Genomic DNA, 21,346 nt, shown 5'->3' on the forward strand with positions numbered 1-21,346 from the left:
ACAAATTAATGAATTTAGGGTTATGTTATCATTACCATGACTTCTTATATTAATTTTCTCTTTGTTGTTTGCATTTTACTTTGACTTATCTCCAACTGCATCTTAAAACCAACCCTCCAAGTTTATTTTTTTCCTTAGTGGCCACTTGGCCACCAACCGCTCAAGTTTGGTAGCCAGTGAAAACTTTAAGTCGCCAAATTAAGCTCACGCTTTCAATCCTCCTTCTCAATTTTAGTCGCCAGGCTGGTGACTTTAGTTCTAATTTAGTCGCCATCTCCAAAATTTTAGTCGCCATGGCGACTAAAATGGTCTTAACTTGGAGGGTTGAAAACTGACACTGCAGGTAACTCTTAAACAAGAGGAGTAAGACATTGATTAATTTTTAATCCTGGAATTAATTTTAATCAGCATAAAAACAACTGAGGCCTAATCAAAAATATTGGGTACATTTTAATACTAGGCACAGCACGTCCATGCTTCTGATCAGTCTATTTCTTCCCATAACTTACATTCCCAGTGTATCAATACCTGAGAGAGATACTAGATCACAATAACTGTGGGTTTTGGTAAAAATAGAATTCACTGCACAATGTTAAAATAAACTGATCTTTATTTGGCAATCACCACTGACACACTGGAGGTACAAATCCAATTATTATTCACAAAAAAACAGAGGCACAACACTTGCCAAACTGGAATGTTATAAAGCACCTCCGCATTCTTATGCTGGTGCCATTGCTTTGAGATCTTTTATACACTGGCTAACACTGTCTTTTTCCTGTAGGAAGATAAGAAAATAAAGATAAACTTAGCTTACTTATAATTATTATTCTGAGTGACCACAAACTTAAACTACCAGATAACGGAATACCACTCAGGACTCTAAAAAGTTTTATGACCAGGATACACTTGTATTTGAAACATTTCAAAAGCAGAAAATAAAAATACCCATAATGTCTAGTGTACTATATAGTCTTACATGCCAAAACATGTCTAGCCAGAGAGGTACTTAGGCTACATTGTGCAGGAGAAGGGACAACACTGTACCAAACCAGAGATTAACTTCATGATGAGAACACTCAAAACAGCTGCGTGTGAGACTAAAGGCAGAGTAAACTTCGAATGATTTATATCAGAGAAGCACTCCAGCATGCTCTCACCAGGGATGTAGGTAAGATTAGAAACTGGTGGAAATTTCTTTGCTATAGGTGGTGTACTGGTCAAGAAAAGGGCTTCAAAACCTACACAATTTCCCCATTTTTCACCCTGCTTCATAGGTGGAAAAATCTATGCAACAGACAGGTATTACCTGGCTCCCAGCTTGAATCTACATCCCTGTCTCACCATTTTTTTTTCTGACCAAGTCCCTGGTTTGCTGATGTTGTAAACTTACACTCATGTGCATGAACAGTACATACCCATTTTTTTTTACAATGTGATGATTTTCATACATACCAGTTGTGGTGTAATACTCTTCACAACTTCTCTTTCCACCCAGTCAATTATGTGATCTTGCTCAGTCTTTCGCTGGAATGCTTCCATTTCTGCTTGGTAATCCTGTGCATCAAACATACTTAAATGTAACTTCTATGCACAGAAATTCTTATCCAGAGTTCAATGTGTACTTCCAGAAAATATCCATACCCCCAAGGAAGTTTTTTCTGGTTTGAATCCTCCCACCTCTCGGAAAATTCCAGTTAAGCTCTGTAGTTTCTTTCAAAAAATTTTGGTATTTAGAACCCCACCCTTTAGAATTTCCAATGACCTTCCATGGGGTGGAAGGGGGGGGGGGGGGGGACATTATCACCAAGAATTTGCAACAAATAAAAACGCAAAGTCTATTCTTACCAAGCGTTTCTTGACCTCCCTGACAACTTCATGGAGCCTGTTACGGTACTCCAGCTCCAGAGACATGACATTGTTTTCCTACAACATAGAAAAGTTAGAAAACTAAGTCGTGTGAAGTTTTAAAGTGTACAATGACAAGGATGTATAAAATGGAAAAGGTCACCAGACAGCAAGGAAGTTAAATTTACTAGTATACACGTGTTAATGATGATGTAATCAAAAACACAAATAATCATGGCAGGATGACAAAGTAGTCTTGAAAATACTGTAAAAACCCGCAGATAAGCCGCACCTTTTTTCCAAAAGTTTTCGCTCGATAGCGGGGGTGCGGCTTATCTGCGGGTGCGGCTTATCCGCGGGTGTTTACGGTAACTATCAATATACTCTCTGTCCACTTGCAAGCCTAAGGTTTAATTTAGTGACCTTACCCTCATAATTTCCACTATGTCCTTTCTGGCAGTGAGCATGTACTCGATTTTCTTTTCTTCTTCTATTGATTTTGTTAAAGCATCAATTTGACTGTTCCGGCCTTCGTTGTACATATCCAGGATTTCCTGTTAAAACAGTGTTTGTAATCATGCTTTATCAAAACAAATACAAAGCAATTTGCCACCAGGTTAAGCTGGGGGTAACTTCAAAAGTAAACTAAACTTGAGTTTATTGTCAGATGCTTTTAAGAAACAACACATACCATGTAAGCACTGTTTACAGACATTTCGCATTAGTGATCAAGTGTACCTCTCTAAGCCCATGCAGACAAAGCAATCTTACAATCATAATTTCTAAAACAGCATCATCTAACGAAATTAATAGCCGATTCCCTCTATAGTGCGCGCCTGCAGGGAATCACGGTAGTTGTATTCATCAAACCATGCGCAAGACTCAGCTACTTGAATTGTTGCTGAGTCTCGCGTATGTTTTATGAATACAACTACCGTAATTCCCTGCAGGCGCGCGTTATAAAGGGAATCGGCTATTGTTGCATAAACCAACCTGACTTCTTTCATCTAACATATCAGCAACTGGCTGGGAAATCTTTGTATAAAGGAAATACACAGTGCCCAACATAACAGCAGCAAGAAGAGTCTGCAAAACAACAAATGTAACAGTCATGATTATGTGCACTATATCCAAGGCACCCAGAGCTATCAAACTTGATTAAATTTGACACCAATAAGAAAAACAAGTTTTTACTCTCTCTGGTGTAGCTATCAATAGTGAAACTTGTAAAACGCAATGCATTAGAAACAGCATAGGGCTACATTTACAACTGCCTTACCATATATAATCCTCAATTAAATGTTTGTTTAAAGCGTTTATCTCAAACTTAGCCTGGTGGACCTGGCATTTTATTTGACTAGTGCAGTTTATTCCTGCCAGGTTTTCATTAAGCAACGGTTTTAATTCATTATTTTTGACAAACATGTATCTGGCTAATTATACTTTCAGCTAATAATACCTTAAATCAATGTATGAAGGCTCTATTTTCAACTCCACCTTGGTGGCCAACATTTATTCGGCACCCAGCATTTAATCCAGAAAATACAGTATCCCCGGTATTTCCATTATGTAAAACTATGACAATGTGTTCCAAAGATTTTGTAGTTGGAATGAGATTGTCAAAATTAGATCAGATCTATTATCATACCTCATCATGAAGAATGAGTAATTCCTTTGAAAGTATGTAGGTGAGAAATCCTCCAGCAAGAAGTTTATGGCCTATAAAAACAAAGGACGATATTTATAGTAAGGGACTAGGACCTCAAGACATTGTTTTCCAGTTTTGTTGTTGTTGTTTATTTGTTTGTTTGAAGATAACATTTTCAGACATGTCAACCTAAAAAAAAAAATCAAAATTTTGCAGATCGGCAATTTTCTGTTAAGGTACTGTACCATTTCTTAACCCCTAAAATCTGAGTAAAAAATAGAGTGCTGCTGATTCACCCACAAAACCGCATAAAATATCTACAAAATTACCCCCCGAATTGACCAAAATGAGGGTTAAAACATGTATTCCAAGCACTTCCCGTTGTATCCAGGAGATTTGGTGACCCGTATGAGAGACCGGAAGATTCGGTCTGTATCTGGGAGACTCCGGGATAATCTGGGAGAGTTGGTATAGGTGCATTTCAGACTAAAAACTTAATGTGCCAACTGTGTTACAAGTGAACTATTTTCTACCCAGTTGATTGTTTGCTTTTCATCCAAATACGTACAATATTCAGGATATTTTTCAATTTTGTTTCTTTAAAAAAAAAAAGGTAAAGACTGTGTCCGAGCCTAAGTGGCCCATACAGCCGGAGCTTATCCCGGTTTCCGTAGCATTAAGCGACTAGGAGTATTGCTACTCCCCCCTGGATGGGATGCTAGTCCATCGCAGGGTTACCCCCCAGCAGTAAATTCGCCGGTACCCATTTATACACCTGGGTGGAGAGAGGCACTGTGAGAGTAAAGTGTCTTGCCCAAGAACACAACACAGCGCCCCGGCCAGGCCTCGAACCTGGGCCGTTCGACTCGGAGGCGAGCGCGCTAACCATTAGGCTACCACGCCTCCCACAATTTTGTTTCTTTAATGCAATGTTATTTACCTTAGACATGACATGGTGTGGGGTTTTAATAAAAAATTTTTAAGTCAGCAGCTGGTTGAGTAGAGTAAAATGTTTTCACTGTTTGAGAGAATCTTTCATTTTGCTTCAATTTGGGGGGGGGGGGATGTCACATCACTTAATGGAGGAGAGTAAAGTGGCTTAAGCTCTTCATCGGCCATCAGTGCTCATTAAAGCACTGCATATTTAGATACAAAGCTCATTCAAGCTGCTTGTTGCTGCTTAGTCCAAATCTTTGTGTAGGATTCAAATCAAACAATGAAGTGCTTATTAACAGATATAACATTGAGAACACATTGTACTTAAAAGTGTTATATTGTGCCGTGGGTGTTAAGTTCTAACCTGTTTCTCCAGTTTTTTCTTTCAACATACTGCTGACATCTCTAAAGAACTGTCCAAACTCAGGAGTTTCATCTATAGAATATAGACAGGTGCAATATGAAAATGCTAGAACTACAATTTGCATGTTTATCTAGCTTTAAAGTAAAGTCTGTGTCCGAGCCATGAGGCTCATACAGCCGGAGCTTATCCCGGTTTCCGTAGCATTAAGCGACTAGGAGTATTGCTACTCCCCCCTGGATGGGATGCTAGTCCATCGCAGGGTTACCCCCCAGCAGTAAATTCGCCGGTACCCATTTATACACCTGGGTGGAGAGAGGCACTGTGAGAGTAAAGTGTCTTGCCCAAGAACACAACGCAGCGCCCCGGCCAGGCCTCGAACCCGGGCCGTTCGACTCGGAGTCGAGCGCGCTAACCATTAGCCCACCGCGCCTCCCACATCTAGCTTTACAGTGTATTTTTTGTAATGAATGAAAATCCTGTCACATGTACATGTACAGGAAAAATTAAACACGTACATGTACACAGCAAAATACAAAATATGCTTCAGACTAAGACTCAAAGGGACACAAAGACCCAAAACTTTAAAGCAATGTATGAAGCTAAATTGGAATTTCCAGAGGGGTGGGGGGCGATCATAGGGCAAATCCCTTCCGTGGGGGGTATGGATATTTTCTGGAACCACACAATAATGTAATTAATTTTTATCACAACTTACCTTATTATAGGAAATTAACGCTTGTGTTAATTAAGGTATTTGAAATTAACGCGACTTAAATTAACGCGAATTAAATGAAAAAATACTTCACAATAAAGGAAATTAATGCGAAAGAGGGGGTAACATTTCAAAATGAAGGAAATTAAGGCGAAGAACACATAGAAAAAACACTTGTTGAGACAACAGAAACAAGTTTATTTCACCACTAGGCGTATAATCCTAAACATAGGGGTTAGGCGAAGAAATCTGACCGCCTCGAGCGTTCTTCGTAGTTTCAGTGATACCGGCAGACTTCCACCCTGACGAAATAATGCCTTTTCCTAGGAGTCAAGAACGGCTGGACTGTATCGAGAAATTTTGGCCAAAATAATGGAAATTAAGGTCATGGAAATTAACGTTCCACTTAATTAACGGCGCGGAAATTAACGTTAATAAAAATTAACGCGACTTAAATTAACGCAAATTATTTATATTCGCGATAATTACATGAAGCGTTAATTTCCTATAATAAGGTAACTCATTTGGCATTGTTGTAATGTGTTGTGAAAAATAAAGTATCAGAAAAAAATATGTTGTGGTTCTGTTGACAACAATTTGGTATTTCCCTTTGTTCTGGTATATGGTAATATACCGTAGAATTCGCCCTGGGAGTGGGATGGGGAGGGGGGGCAATCGGGAGGGGGGAGCCCCCCGGGAGGAACGACAAGCACACCCGCGGGGGGCGGGGGCACCGGCCGGAGAGGGCCAGGGGGGGGGGGGTAACCGGACTACGGTATGACAATAAATATTAAACAAAGGAAAAAAACAAATAATTTGGAGTAAGGGTAAAATTGAACCACAACATATATTTTATAAAAGCCTTTCTTTGTCTGATACATCTGCCTATAATATTTGCATTTTATTACCTTTCTTTGGTGTAACCTGACACATAAGTCTTGTAGTTGCTGGAACACTGTACAAAAAATTAGGTTAAAAAGTACTATTAACAAATTACAATCATAAAGAGTTTTGTAATCTCTATGTACCAGTAACGTAAAGCGATCCAAGCTTTTAATTGGCTATTTATCAACATGTTAATTTGCATTTGTTATGCCAGACAACAAATGTTTATGATATCTATACACAAGCACCCTACCAACTTTCTTTTTTTCTAATATTTTGGAATCTTCATGTTTTTCTGGAGATATCTCATGTTGGCTAAACTGTAGAATACTGGGTCACTAATTTGCATCTCATTGAATTTGAATGGTTCCTTTTGTTTCTACTATGCTTCGTTCTTAAAGCGTTCAGAGATATGTAAATAAGTGGCCCGGTATTGTAAAATCGCTCCCTCATGTTGAGAGGTTTGTCAAAATGTAAAAACTATTTGCTGCATGTCCATTGGAGAAGCATTGACTGAACTCAGCAATATAACAGCGCAGCTGCAAGCAAGGGGTGTGTGAAACCCTATGGGTCAATATATTTAGACATGAAACAACCCACTGACCTTGGTCTTGCATGTGCCAAGAGTCTTGCAGCACCACCTAGAAAGTAAGGCTCAATCTTAATCCTTTGTTCAGGGTATAAGCTTACTAAAAGCTTGTCTTAATTGTTGAAATTGTTTTTGAATAACTGATGCCGGACATATTTTATTATTTTACTTGGGTTGCACTCACTCTGATTTTAATTATTTGATTGGTAGGAGTTCATTAAATGTGATGTTATTTCGTTCAGAGCTTCGTGGCAACATAAGACGTTGACGTTTAAGTAAATTTTAATATGATATAATATCACAAGAGACTGAAGCTCTTGCAAGTATAAAGCTTACGTACTTTTATTAAAGACGAACACTATCATGCAAAATAAGTGCAAAAGTACTCCGATCAAACACGGAAACTTTTATTAGCAGGAACACCATAGTATTTTCTATAAGTAGATTAACACTTACCGACTCTAGCGGCCAAACGTAACCGAGAAATCATGGTCGTATGATAGTCTTGCCTTCCAATATGGCCGACCACGGTATCGTGAGGCTGCGTGGCATACTGGGAAATCATTATGGTAACCAGGCCTTACTTTGTCCTGATAGGTCTGCATAGCGTACTTTCGAGCGAAAATCTGGTCCGGTCTTTAGTTTGCAGCCATCGCTGTATATTTTTACGAGTTTGCAGTATTCTGACTAGAAAACAACTATTTTTACGTCCTGAAGATTGTGGTTAACATCTGGCGTCCTGAATAGTTTTGATTGCTAGTCATTTTAGGTCTCCCTGTCCCAGGGGGGGTACTCCGGGATCCAAGTGACGGGGATGTGCGAAGGATTTTTTTGGGGTCGAAATTTTCGATTCCGGGATTTTTTTGGGTAGGAGAATTTGGCAGGTATTTTTTGGGGGGACTTGATTTAAATAGGGGATTTTTTGGGAATTAAAATCAAACTAAAGTGCCTTGGCGCGGCCTTGGCAATTAAGGGGTAATTTGACTAGGGATTTTTTTGGGCGTTTTTTTTGGTCCAGGGATTTTTTTGAGTAATGTCGGGAGACTTAGGGATTTTTTTGGGTCCTGAGTTTTGCCTCCATTCGATCATCCCCGTCACTTTGATCCCGGAGTACCCCCCCCCCCCCCCTGGGCTCCCTGTTTCCCATTTTCATTATCCTTCATGTCTTACATGTTTTTCTTGATAAAAAAAAAAATTGAGAAAATACATCGAAAGAATGCATGACTACGTGAGAACTATAGCGAGAGCTTTACATTAACATGTTTAAACTTTCCCAATGTTTATTTTGTCTTGAGTTAGAAATTAGTACAAAGTGAGTCTAAAGTGCAACAAAGGCCCTATCGCGCATTTCTAGCATAGAATATCGATAAAATTGTTTCATTGACAATTTTAAAAGACTATTCGGCCACAATGCACAAAGTTACCAAGAAAACCGTAAGCTTTTAGAACCGAGTCTGGTTTTTACATCAGATATTCTCTTTTTTTCTGTTCGTAATTCCTTAGAATACCGTAATCTTATTCAGAAGAGTCAAGTCAACGATGACAACTCATTCTGTAATAAGCATTTAGCCACATAGGAGGCAGATAAAAAAATTTGCAAACTCGCTTTTCTTTTTTTCTTGTCCCCCGCTGAAAATTTTTTTCTCTTTTGTGCTGAAATGAAACCCCCCTGGGATAAATATGTTTTCGTTCACCTGGTTAATTGTGCGATCCATTGAATTCTATTGAAGCGATATCAAATTGTGGATTAACTGTTATTGTAAGACTCATTACTTCTGTGAAACGAAGCGTATTAAAACTTTTAAGTTACCGCTTAGCAACGCATCCAGTGCACTTTTACTAAAGTAAAGCGTCCATGGATCGCCAGTGTTGAACAAGAAGTATCTTTTTCCGTTTCTTGCCAGCTTAGTCAAAAAGACGCAAACCCGAGAAGTCAACAAGAAGATATGTAGCATAGGTAAGATTCATAAGCTTTTAAATGTTGATACCGTCATCGGGCAATTAAGAGATTAAACCAAGACAAGTCTAAGAAAGAAAGATAATCCACAGGTTTTTGCTTTTTTGGGTTTTGTTAGCCCAGCTATCATTTGAAAAGATATAGCTAGAGAATTTACCACAGAGGGATTTGAAACTGTAGAAACGAAGGGTCATTTAGAAGCTGAAGTTTGTGTCAGTGGTTCACGATCCGGTGTGAATTAATTAGAGTAAACAATATGCCTTTTCAAGACTTGTATAATTTGTTTTTGAGTATGAACTCGACCTTTCCAACAACTCTGTGTGAAGTACAAATTCATTATTGGCGAACTCTACCTTTGCTAAACTTGATTTTTAACGAATTTGAAGTTGTTCGCTTTTGTCAACCCAACTAAAACGCGAAGATAACTGGCAACAGGGGTTTAACAAGCCTTTGGTACATTTTAAGTTTACCGACAACTACTTTATATTTGCCAACGGGATGGATTGATGTGCATTATCGGTCTAAGTCTTTTTAAATTTGTCTTGCATCACGCTGTCCGAAGTTCGCCTGTGTATTGATGGAAATTGCTACTTAACTATGGGGCAACAAGATCAAGTGCAAAAATAAACCATCCTGGAGTTGCCTTTTCGATCCTTTCTTGGAGAATGAATTTATGTCTTTCTATTTTTTAAGGCCCGGGTTAAGGTTATTCTTGCAAAATAAATTGGACGACCCAATCCAATTTTACAGAACGGCTTACTATGTACAAATGACACGATGTAGTAGTCTGTGTAGGCCTGTTGCCTGCTTTTTTACTTCATTTCCCCCTTGAGTTTTCTATCTTCAATCCACGAGTCATTCCGAATTCGAGCAGCCATGTTTGTTGTGATACGATCGCAAGTGAGCCTGGTCTATGGCAACGATAGGCCATGCGGATTTTTGATTTTATTTTACTTTCTTTTGCTTTTCATTTCATTTTTTTTTTTAATTTAGTTTTCGGTTCAATAATTTTATAAAAATATTTTTTAAAAACAAAAAAAAGTGAAACTATTTTTATTTTCTATTTATTTATTTTTATTTTCTATTTGTTTATTTTTATTTTTTGAACTTTTTTTACTATTCAATACCAATTTGACTATGGCAATCCTAGGCCACCATATTAGCATAGTTTATTTTACACAAAAACTCAGAAGACTTCTCGTGACACTGTCACTTTAGTGCAATGATCAATCATGACAAAGGCCAAAACCTAAATTAGTGTTGAATGCAGGAAAATGCGCGAAAGTCAACTACCGGTATTATTTTCTTATGTTTTCTTGCAAGACAAAAGTCAGCGTCAAAGGTGTTATTTTCAGAGCTCAGCAAATCAGCGCAAAGATACATGTAGATACAGTCCATCGAAATTGCTTCAATTCTACAACAGAACAAGTGTTTTGTTTTAATGATAAATTGATTTTCCATGCTATGCTTTTTAGGTTTAACAACAGCGCAGAGTCTCCAAGAAAGTGACACAGTTCCATGCGACACAGCTCCATGCTGCTGGGCAACAACGATTAGAAAATGAAATCTGAGAAGCACAACTCAACGAAATACCTTCCCGGGATAACGACGAGGAAGCCTCAGCTTCGCAACAGCAGTTGGGCAAAATTGCTCAGTCAGGACAGATCGTATGGTAAAGATAGCAGAGAACTCTCTGGATTAGACGTATGTTGTACGCCTGTCCTTTTCAATTTAAAAGAAACAAGTAAAACCTGTCAAAATCCAGTTGAAAACTTGGCAGACGAGCGAGAAGAAAAATTGAGCATTATGGAAGAAGTGTTGAAGATGGAGGAAAACATAATCAGCGGGAACTCATTTGATGACAATGTAGAGGACCACAATGCTGAGAAAATTGAAAACGATGCCTCGGGTTCACTTGACGATGAAGCAAAATTTGCAAGAGCCACTTCAGTCGAACAAGAAAAAGACAAACAAGATCGCCTGCCGCCCTTAGCTGATATGGCATCAACAAAACACGGAAAAGTACCAAAAGAAACATTTTACCGCAGAAATTCTAAAGGTAAAAAAGATTGCCTTCCAAGTAAAACTAAAGAGGATATTGATTGGCAAAATATTTTTGTTAACGGGGGATTTCGACCCTATGAGTCACGTGATTTGCCAACAAGAGGCGAGTTAAAGCTGTTGAAATACAAAACATGGGATCTCGATGGTCCTGTGTACTGCGTCACAAAGTGCGCTAAGTATTTTGGCCTTGATAATGAGATAGATAAAGGAAAGCCAACTCCGGTGGAAAAGGAGCCACGAAAACGGTACACCAGTCCCTCCCCCAACTATAAGTTTTATCCGCTTCGAGTTCCAAAGCGTCACAAAAGTTTTCCACCCTTGGAGAATCCTCCGGAGTCACTAACATATTTAGAGAATCCAGCCAAGCAATATAATTTATGCAACTCGTGTGTTGTTCCCCCGGTAACCCCCGCGTCACCAATGTTCAGATCATCACCCCTTGGTTGGAGTCTGTTGCCTTATAAGGACAGAACAAACACTCTGGGAGAATTGGCAGAAATGACAATTGATAAACAGAACACAGACGAGGGGATTGGCTCACCCACAGAAAGCGAACTGGGATGGTGAGCTGTGACATACCTCACTGCGTCAAACGATTCGACAAGGACTTTCCCTGCCGTGTTGCTGAGATCAAAATAGAAATACTTTTATGTTTCATCATTTTGTAGCTTTTAAATGATCTATCTGTGCAAGGAATAAGTGTAACCTTAGCCAATTCTCGCAGAGTTGCACGATGAATTTCTGATTTCCAACTCTTTTTATCAAGAAAATAACAGAAGCACTTCAAAAGTGCGATTTCTGTTTTGTCTATCAGTATTGGGACAGCTGTAACGAATATTCTAGGCCTTCACTGGCACTTAAAGCAAGATATTTTTAGGTTTATTAAGGTTCTTCAGATGACGGGGTCGTAACCAGGTATATTTTTTCATCGTTGATCCCAAATTTTAGCTCTAAATTTTGATTCCTGATCCCCAAAATGTGGCAACATTTGATCCCTGATTCCATTCTGATCCCATCTGATTGGCCGATCCGGATCCCATGACTTGTGATCCGGAATCCCAGGTCCATGATCCCGATCCCGAGGCTGTGATCCCGATCCCGAGGCTGTGATCCCGATCCCAAGGCTGTGATCCCTGATCCCATATACCTGGTTACGACCCTGAGATGACACAATTACCCAGCAAAGCTGGTGGTATAAGTGCATTTTACCTTTGTTCAAAAGGCATAATTTATTTAATTCCATCTTCTGTTCTGATAACTCAGACACTCTCTTTATCATTGGTAGGCTGGGCCGAGAGTCCACGGCCGATAAGGGATTGGTTCTTACACTCTGATTACCAAAAGTTAGACTTTCTCAAAGCCCGTTTCCAGTAGTTAGGTCATCTGGCGGAAAACGACTTGCGTCGCTCGTTTTGTCTATCAGTATTGGGACAGCTGTAAAGAATATTCTAGGCCTTCACTGGCACTTAAAGCAAGATATTTTTAGGTTGATTAAGGTTCTTCAGATGACACAGTTACCCAGCAAAGCTGGTGGCATAAGTGCATTTTACCTTTGTTCAAAAGGCATAATTTACTCAGCTTGAAATACAACAGTTTCGTAATATCCAACAAAGTTATAAGAAAACCTTTGTTCTGAATACTCTTAAAACAATATATTTTTAGGTGGGTCAAAGTACTTTAGATGACACAATTACCAAACAAAGCTGGTTGTACAAATTAGTGAATTTTCCCATTGGACAAAAGGCATAATTCAATCGACTTGTAAGACAACAGATTTGTAATATCGGGGAAAGTTTTTGTAAAACCATTCATTTGAATACAAATTACACCTAGATGTATATGCTATGGAGTGTTCAACGTTTGATGTTCCTCGAGTTTTAATGACTTTTTGTTTTCGTAACTGATTGATGACCCTCTGCTTCGAATTATTCAACAATAAGAACATTTTAAAGCAAAGACTCATTTTGCACATATAATTATTATATGGTTTTCTATATCTCACTAGCAAGTGTTGAAGTGTTACCTAAACACTTACGAACTATGACCCTCATCTAGCAACAATGAAATATGTACTAACGCGCAAAAAAGATCTCAACCAAGTTTCCGTGGTTGAAAAAAAAAACATGTTTCCAGCTTGCCTTTTTATGAAAAGGACAATTACTTTCTTGAGAGGCAATTAAAAGGGTCTTGTTATTGATATAACTGGTTGGCTTAGTGCATGATGGTTAAATGTTTCTTCCTGATGCGCTTAACACTTGCAATTAGTCATGGTAATGAGTTATTCAAAAACACAGCGTTGAAAAGATTAGCGCATTCGGTTCTTTAATATTTTTTATTCTCGAAGCTCACAGAGCGAGGTCATAGCAACAAAACGTGCAGTGATCAGAAATACACGGGTTTACCAAAGACGTACGTCTGCGTTTAATGTTGATGTTGGCCATTGGTGCTGTTTACAGGTATGTCTCTTTAGGTAGGCAGCGAAACTCGCTTGCAAGGCATTATAAATACACATGTAGTAGTTTGTGTTATGTAACCATTCACTCAGCTTGTAAGAAAACATGTTTATAATATCGGTAAGTGATTTAAAACCAGCTTTGTTCTGGATATTCTTTAAAAAAATATATTGGGTCTAAGTTCTCCAGATGACACAATGACCCAACAAAGCTGGCAGCTCAAATAAGTTCATTTTCCCATTGGAGAAAAGGCGTAATTTAATCACCTTTTAAGACAACAGTTTTGTCATATCGGTCAAAGTGATAATAAAACCTTTGGTTCTGAATACAAACTACACGTCAATGTTTGCTTTGGAGTGTTCAACGTTGGATTAGAGATTTAAAAACCTTATCATGTTGGCTTGTTATTACTCGAGTTTTAATGATTTTGACCCTTGCTTGGATTTTGCATATGTGGTTTTCTATTTTCTCACTAGCAAGTGTTTGAAGTAGTACCTAAACTTTAATGCACTTTGACCCTCATCTAGCAGCCATGAAATAAGTAGTAATGTGCAAAATAATGCTCAACTAACTAAAGTTTTCCGTGGTTGAAATAACAAACAAACAAACATGTCAGTTTCCAGCTTGCCGTTTCAGAAAAGGAAAAGGGCAATTATTTTCTTTGGGGGCAATTGAAGGGGACTTGTTGTTGACATAACTGGTTGGCTTGGTGCATGATGGTTAAATGTTCTTACCCAATGCGCCACAATTAGCCACGGTGATGAGTTTTCAATATCACAGCGTTGAAGATATTAACGCATTTGGTTCTTAAATTTATTAAACTCTGGAAGCTCACAAAGCGAGATCATTGCAACAAAACGTGCAGTGATCAGAAATACACGGGTTTACCAAAGACGTTCACCTTCGTTTAATGTTGATGTTGGCCATTGGTGCTGTTTGCAGGTATGTTTCTTTAGGTAGGCGGCGAAACTCGCTTGCAAGGCTTTATAAATACACATGTTGTAGTTTGTGTTATGTAACCATAAGAGGTTGTGAAAAATACCAGATAACAACATGAAGCTAAATTCAAATTAGACAGTGTTTTTAAAAAATGTAATGTATTTTTATATATGACGATTTAATTAAAAAAGTTTTTTCGGGGTTTGTTTATTCCATCTTCTGTTCTGCTAACTCAGATACTCTCGTAATCGTTGTGGTATTTTTCGCGAAAAAGTCGTTGTATAAGCCAATATGTATAGATATTAATCTATCTCCCGTTTCAAAGAGTATCTCCATTGCAAACCCGAAACCCATGATATGTGGTTAGCTTATAATTTGTTTATCAACATGATTGTTGCTGTTGACATTGCCTAAGAGTAATCTCATGCAACATGAAACACAATTTTTTCTCTTTTTAAAGGAACGATATTTCTATGGCAAGATGGACCATTGTTTGATTGTGGACAAAGCACTCCCCTTCACCACGAGAATACTTGTTTTATTGCTCTTGCTGATGTGTAATAACGAGAAAGGCGCCCTTGCTATACAAGGTGGGCAAACAACTGTCTCATTGTTGCAACTACTGCCTTTTACGCAAGCTTAGACACACTCCTGAAACAGTAAATGTGTTACTCAATGCATTGTAATTGTAAATCTTCGGAGATATGTTGGACGGCGAAACAAAACGGGATTCGATCGTATCTTCTCTGATTTCCGAAAGGAGAAGCGCTAACACTTTTGGAAATTTTGACGTTTTTAACCGGAAGAGGTCATAGTTCTCCGGCATTTAAGCAACACTGTAACTAACATATAACACGTGTGTAATAAAAAAGCGCATTTTGTTGGAAGCAAGCGATTTCTTCGAAATCCCAAACCTAACGGGAAGACAACTAACGGTGGTGCTGCTTAGTAATGATTCAACTAGCACTTTTGTGTAGACCACCGCACTTTAACATGGAGACCGAATGGGACTTTCATCTACTTTTATTGTGCGATAATTAATTGTGATCTTTGAGGGGCCTTATTTTTTTCCTTACCTGACATCGGCAGGAGCCCATCAACTGACATCGGGTTGAATTTTGCGCAACCGAATTATGTATAGCAGTTTTCGCTGACACCAACCATTCTGATCGTTGAAGTGTTCGTGAAATGCATCAACGAGACTGACTGAACACAAACGGGAGACGAGAAATGGTGACGTCAAGAATCACATTTCTGAACATCATCGACTTACTGACTATCAAAAAGACTGGGACTACCGTATTTTCTCAATTAAACGCCCCCGGCGTTTATTTCAAACTTGGCTTGGTGGACCCGGCGTTTATTTGAAGCCGGCGTTTAATCGGGGTCCGGCGTTTATTAACGGGTTGCAATTTTCTGTCAATTCTCCAGATTGATTTATTGCTAACGATATCCGAGACCGACCAAGGGGCAGTTTCTCAAGGCGGGACGATTTTTCTCTTCGTTCTGCCCCGAAAAACTGTCCCTGGGTATCTAAAGGTGATCAATACCCAAAGGTACTTTATTATGGATTGAACACGTGTATGCTGCCATCAGGATTTGTGACAAACAGATACATGAACAAAAGGAGCATGCAAGTAAAATTTATGGGTACAAAATTTTAATTCAGTTCATAAACGGCAATGTCGCCAACTTAATTCCACCTCGTTTTTAAACGACCTCCTCCAACTTATAAACAAATGCTGGAGGGATCCTTGAGATTATAACGACTGTGAGCACTAACAAAAGAAAGGAAGTGCATCAGTCATGAAGGCAGGAACGCGTGGCTAGGTTTTATTTTGTTGTACATGCAGCGTCCTTCTTATCTATGTTACGCCAGACTTTTCCTTTGAACGTTTATTGAAATTTCCAAAGCAGCATACCGTACTAGTATGTCATAGCAGTGCTATTCAAAAGAATATATCATACTTGTTGGCTTGACCTCAAATAAACGCCGGAACCTCGAACAAACGCCCCCGGCGTTTATTTAAAGTTTAGCAAGTTTGACCCGGCGTTTATACGAGGCCGGCGTTTAATCGGGGTCCGGCGTTTAATATCGAGAAAATACGGTATGCTCAATGCTTAACCTACGGCACAAACTATTTTTAACGACTGAATCTGGAAAGCTGGTACACAAACTTAGAAGAAATGGCTTCTCGGCAAATTACAACAATTACAGGCGTCTTACAATTAACTTATTTACGACGTAAACAAAACCAAACAAAGAAGGGTCCCAATTTGACTAAACACAGGCAGATCGAAAGTTGCTTTAACTGACCAGTCAATTTTCAAAAACTTTACACGAGTCTAACAGCCAACAATATCACGGGTACCCTGGGTGCCAGAGGGGTTTTTTTTGCGGTGACAAAGAGCGGCGAAGTCGCTATCGTTGATAGAGTGGCGAAGCCACGCCACGATCGCGGCTTCGCCGCTCACAAATAGTGTCTTTCCTGCAAAAAAGAAAAAAACCCTCTGGCACCCAGGGTACTGATATCGCGGGAAAAGCAAACACTCAGTTTCAACGGACCAGACTTATGACAACATTGGCTGACAAACAATTTTTCACTTGACTATAAAGATGACTTCCGCTATGGTTGTCAAGACTTCAGTTACAAACAACAGTTCTTTTCAGAACTTCTCTCATGCACTCGGACGATCACACTATACGAGCAATTGATAATCGTGGGTTCAAAAACCTTTACTATGATGTATTTGTTGTGAGTAACGATCTATTTTAAGCAAGAGGTGCCGCACTTGACCAAGCGCTCACTAGTGTAACTTACATCTTGTAAACGCAATACTAGAATTTTCAACAGTTAGTTATCAAATGTTTCCACTGCTGTGCCACAAATATACTATACTGCTATATTAATTTAGAGAGGAAGCCCCATCAGCTCTAGCTGGTTTTTATTCGGGTCCTCTAGCCAGATCGAATTGGTTCGTTATACACTAGAGAAATACAACACAGGCAATACCTTTCAATTTAATTATCTCTTCCTTAAAACTTGTAGCATGTCAAGAAGCTTTTGGCATGGAAAACGGTACAATCTCTGATGGACAAATAACAGCCTCTTCACAGTGGGATGCCAATCATGCAGCAACCCAGGGAAGATTGCACTTTCAAGAAACTGAAAAGAAAGCTGGGGCTTGGTCAGCTGACAGAAATGACGGTAATCAATGGCTCCAAATTCATTTGGGGAGTCAGTACATCAGCAGAGTAACAGGTGTAGCAACGCAAGGAAGAAATGGTTACAGCCAGTGGGTAACTAAGTACAGAGTGCAGTACAGTGTCGATGGAGTAAACTTTCTGTACTACAGGCAACAGGGAGTATACAAGGTGAATTATACTTTTTAAAAACTATTAAAACAGTTTCCAGTACAGTGGTACCAAGTCTTTTGAATTACTTTAAGCAAATCTCAAACGATCTGAGGGAAAGGAAAAATGCAGACAGGCAAGCATAAATATATAAAAGGTTCAGTTTGGGCAAAGCGAAGTACTAGCGGATGAATGAGTGTCCTAATAGTAAATCCTGCAAATTGATGCAATTAAGGAACTAAGTCACACGAGGCCGGGAAGAATGTTTGAACTTCATTTCAGTGAACTGGTGGTCCGATGTCTATTTACCAAGTTACCAGTTTGAACGTATAGAAAAGGTGTGTTTTTTGGCGGCAAGCGTAGGGATGTAAAATAAACAAGTGAATCTGATTATAAAGCAGCACTCGTGATATCAAAGGAAAGAGATGACAGATGAGTATTTCTGACGAATAGGCAATAGCCCGAATGCTTATTTACTGGCACTTAAATAATCAAGCTGGTCGTTACAGCTATGCCGGATTCATGGGAGGAACCACAGAGCGCCCAACATTTTGCAGTTAGGTATTTTTTTAATTTTAATTCAGGTCCCCACTCTTTAACCTCTAGGCTCCTACCTTTTTACTTCTCCATAGTCTGGATCCACCACTGTTTACTTTTATTCCAGTTTATAAAATTGACGAATTTAGCTGAGAAATGTATAATATGGTTTGAATATGATATAGACGCCTAACAATGTATCATCTTACTGAATTAGGATTTTGCTGGAAATACAGACTCGGACACTGTGGTTTATCACGAATTAGACCCACCAATCACAGCATATTACATCCGTTTTCAACCAGTATCTTGGTTTGACCATATATCAATGAGGGTGGAACTACACGGCTGTTTAGGTAATGTATGTAGTTTACATTTTCTATGAAATGTACATGATACCAGAAGTTTATGTTTATAATCCTAGAAGTCTACATCTCTGTGGTAATGGGTATTGTGCAAACAGATTCGCGAGTAGGCTATTTTTAGACGGCGTTTTTTCAATTTACGCGAACCAGTAACCAATTAGGATGAAGTATTTTTTTAATGGTGTTGGTTGCGCGCCTTTGTTTGGTTGTGGCCTCTTCGATGTCCGAGTAAGCAAAAAACAACAAATTGTTTGAATTCATTACGTAAAGTTTCTTAGACGAGCAGAACTGCAGAGAAGACGAGCGAACGCCATTAGGAAATCACTGTTGGTCATCACAACTTGCTTTTAGTGATGGTAAAAATCCTTCGGACACAAATCAGCGGTTTCGTCTTTCGTCGATAATGATAGCACTGAAGTTGCTAAAAATCGGAGCACCTTAATAGGGCGTCTGTGTTTTAGGTGTCAGATAGTACTAGTTGGCAGCGAGCGAAACTTATTCTGACTCAAATCAAAGTTTGAAGACGCTAACGATGAATGGGACTCTAAAGAAAAAGACAGCCATTAAATGTATAAGCAATTACATCTTGGTACAGGTCTGTTACTATCGTGAAAAAACTGCCCGCCTGAAGGGTGAAAGCTGGCTGTGGTATCTTAACTTGGAGCACCGTAGACGCGAGTGCAGCGTGAGGTGTCCTTGAGAGAGCTGTGGCATTGGGAGCTGCATGGCGCAAATAAGCCTCCTAGTGAAGTCAGCATACGATATACTGTCATCCCCAGCCAATCTTGTACGTTGGAAGCCAACTGAAGAGACGCGTCACTGTTTGTCACAGTGTCACTGTGAAAAGTATAGCACTTTGTGCCACATCCTCCTCTGCCTGCCCCATGAGCCTGTAAGATACTTTGGTACACCCGGCGACAGAACCAGGTACTGAGGGGCATACTGAATGCTGTAGCAAAGGTAAACGAAAGGGGCATACTGAATGTGAAGCAAAGGTAAACGAGACCAATTAAGGGATCGGAAGAACCTGTGAAAGAATGTGAAAGAAAAGTTGTTTCATCAGGAAGGGAATAAGGGAGTCACTAAACCACCTCCAAAGAGGCATGTAGTAGACCAGGAATGGGGAGGTAACAGCAGATTTGGATGGCTCCCTTGTCTTTTCCATTGTAACCACAAGCCAGCGTCCAGATTTAGAAGTGTGGTGTGACGAGGCCAGGCATGTGATACTGCAAAAGTTAACAGTGCCTTGGGAAGAGTGTTTGGCAGATGCAGAGGACCGGAAATACATGCGGTACGAGGAACTGATTGATTCTTGTTAAGGGGCTGGCTGGAGTCCAGAATATTATCACCTTGCCGTCAGTAGCCGTGGTAATGTCAGCCGGGAACTGGTAGACGCGATGCGTGGGCGGTTTGGATTCACCCCGAGAAAACTTTTAAGTAAAAGCATCTATCTCATCCTGTTGACGCGCGGTTAGGCTAACAACATCAGACTACATTTAACTCAAAATAAATCCAAAATAAATTGTAAATATTTTATTTATTTTTTTTTTTTTAAATTTTTTTTTTTTTTTTTTTTTTTTTTTTTTTTTTTTTTTTTTTTTTTTTTTTTTTTTTTTTTTTTTTTTTTTTTTTTTTTTTTATTAATTTTTTTTTTTTTTTTTTTTTTTTTTTTTTTTTTTTTTTTTCCCCCCTTTAAGAAGGGGCCAAAAAAAAATATATTTTTTTTTTTTAACTCCTGATCTTTTTTCTCTTTTCTTTTCTTATCACACGAAAGGGGATTTTTAAGTGCAATTGTAGATTTTACCGCTGATGATTTAACGTGCTCCGTTTTCATTACTGTTAAGTGTTACAACATGGTTCCGCTTAATAACATTTATGCAATGTTGTGGACGTAATTTAAAGTATTTGAATTATTAATATTTGACGTTACAGGATGTAATCCAGTGACTAAAAACTCGTTGAAAAGTCCTGGATATCCAAACAACTACCCAAGCAATATGGACTGCGTGTATACAGTTCCTATTCCAGATGGCAAGGCGTTGAAAATTTCCTTCGATGAATTTGAACTGCAGGATTATGATTCTAATTCACTGTGCAAGTAAGTAACGACGCCAGTTTAGGTTTGTGCATGGGCGTTCCCATCACTCTATTATTATTAATCAACCATTAGAACGTAATAGAAACTGTAACAGTTATACCCTGTTTTAAATTCGTGCTCTGTCATTCCATGCACGTCTTTGTGTTACCTGGTGTTGTTGTAACCGTAGCTTCGTAGATTACGTTACTTGTGAGACACGTCACGGTCGAGTGGGCAAAAGGTCTTTGTTTGCTACAATCGCATTTCTTTTCGCTGCTAACCTCCTTGCTTTCGTTCAGGATCTGCTGGTTGTGGGTGTTGATTTATATGTTTGCTGGTTAGTTGTTCAGCTGTAGCTGACCTTTGAGATTGTTTCTGTTAAATATCTTGTTAGAAATTGTGCGACTTTGGAAATTGTGTATCCAGTGAGGTGTAGGAATGATCTTTCGACATTTGTTGAACATTTTAGCCGATTTTTTTGGGGGGGGGGATAGAACATTTTGGCTGTGAGGTGGATTGAATCTGGATAACATTTTTTGATTTGTTCCTGCCCCGTTTAATTTGCTCGTTTCTTGACTTCGATTTTCTATATTATGGATCCTCTGGATTTTAGGGCA

General features: G+C 39.0%; 4 protein-coding genes across 5 annotated transcripts in view; 3 read left to right on the forward strand and 1 right to left on the reverse strand.

The window, feature by feature from the left end:
• Window positions 1-592: 592 nt before the first annotated feature.
• On the reverse strand, window positions 593-7,562 carry LOC144644257 (ATP synthase peripheral stalk subunit b, mitochondrial-like). The gene is made up of 10 exons (XM_078503706.1): window positions 7,439-7,562; window positions 6,998-7,034; window positions 6,417-6,463; window positions 4,797-4,868; window positions 3,497-3,567; window positions 2,842-2,934; window positions 2,277-2,402; window positions 1,849-1,926; window positions 1,456-1,557; window positions 593-778 (listed from the first exon to the last, which is right to left on the reverse strand). The coding sequence occupies exons 1-10, from the start codon at window positions 7,545-7,547 to the stop codon at window positions 722-724; spliced, it is 792 nt and encodes a 263-aa protein (XP_078359832.1). The 5' UTR covers window positions 7,548-7,562; the 3' UTR covers window positions 593-721.
• Window positions 7,563-8,477: 915 nt separating this feature from the next.
• LOC144642009 (uncharacterized) lies at window positions 8,478-12,953 on the forward strand. Of its 2 annotated transcripts, XR_013568673.1 has the most exons (3): window positions 8,478-8,939; window positions 10,415-12,048; window positions 12,107-12,159. XR_013568673.1 is itself a non-coding variant. In XM_078501012.1 (2 exons), the coding sequence occupies exon 2, from the start codon at window positions 10,500-10,502 to the stop codon at window positions 11,568-11,570; it is 1,071 nt and encodes a 356-aa protein (XP_078357138.1). In that variant the 5' UTR covers window positions 8,478-8,939; window positions 10,415-10,499; the 3' UTR covers window positions 11,571-12,953. The 2 variants fall into 2 exon arrangements, 1 of the variants encoding a protein (XP_078357138.1); XM_078501012.1 differs by having other exon boundaries at window positions 10,415-12,953.
• Window positions 12,954-13,355: 402 nt separating this feature from the next.
• On the forward strand, window positions 13,356-20,649 carry LOC144642329 (lactadherin-like; the record flags this gene model as incomplete). The annotated part of the gene is made up of 5 exons (XM_078501293.1): window positions 13,356-13,459; window positions 14,856-14,985; window positions 17,446-17,771; window positions 18,505-18,643; window positions 20,585-20,649. Coding segments are annotated over exons 2-5 (639 nt in total), but the record flags the coding sequence as incomplete, so codon positions are not given.
• LOC144644286 (CUB and peptidase domain-containing protein 1-like) overlaps window positions 20,628-21,346 on the forward strand; it is a 66,446-nt gene continuing 65,727 nt past the window's right edge. The window contains exon 1 of the mRNA XM_078503740.1: window positions 20,628-20,750. Coding sequence (XP_078359866.1) covers window positions 20,650-20,750 — 101 coding nt within the window. The 5' untranslated portion in view covers window positions 20,628-20,649. The remainder of the gene's footprint in view (window positions 20,751-21,346) is intronic.

The sequence above is a fragment of the Oculina patagonica genome, chromosome 2 (assembly GCF_052425735.1).
Source record: "Oculina patagonica isolate OP01 chromosome 2, crgOcupat, whole genome shotgun sequence".
NCBI classification, from domain to species: domain Eukaryota; kingdom Metazoa; phylum Cnidaria; class Anthozoa; order Scleractinia; family Oculinidae; genus Oculina; species Oculina patagonica.

Coding starts and splice junctions, on each gene's coding strand:
- LOC144644257 (XM_078503706.1), bottom strand. CDS start 7,547: ATGATTTCCCAGTATGCCACGCAGCCTCACGATACCGTGGTCGGCCAT. Junction 2,403..2,841: donor TGTTAGATGAAAGAAGTCAG/GTTGGTTTATGC, acceptor CTGTTTTAACAG/GAAATCCTGGATATGTACAA. Junction 1,927..2,276: donor ACATAGTGGAAATTATGAGG/GTAAGGTCACTA, acceptor TCTATGTTGTAG/GAAAACAATGTCATGTCTCT.
- LOC144642009 (XM_078501012.1), top strand. CDS start 10,500: ATGAAATCTGAGAAGCACAACTCAACGAAATACCTTCCCGGGATAACG.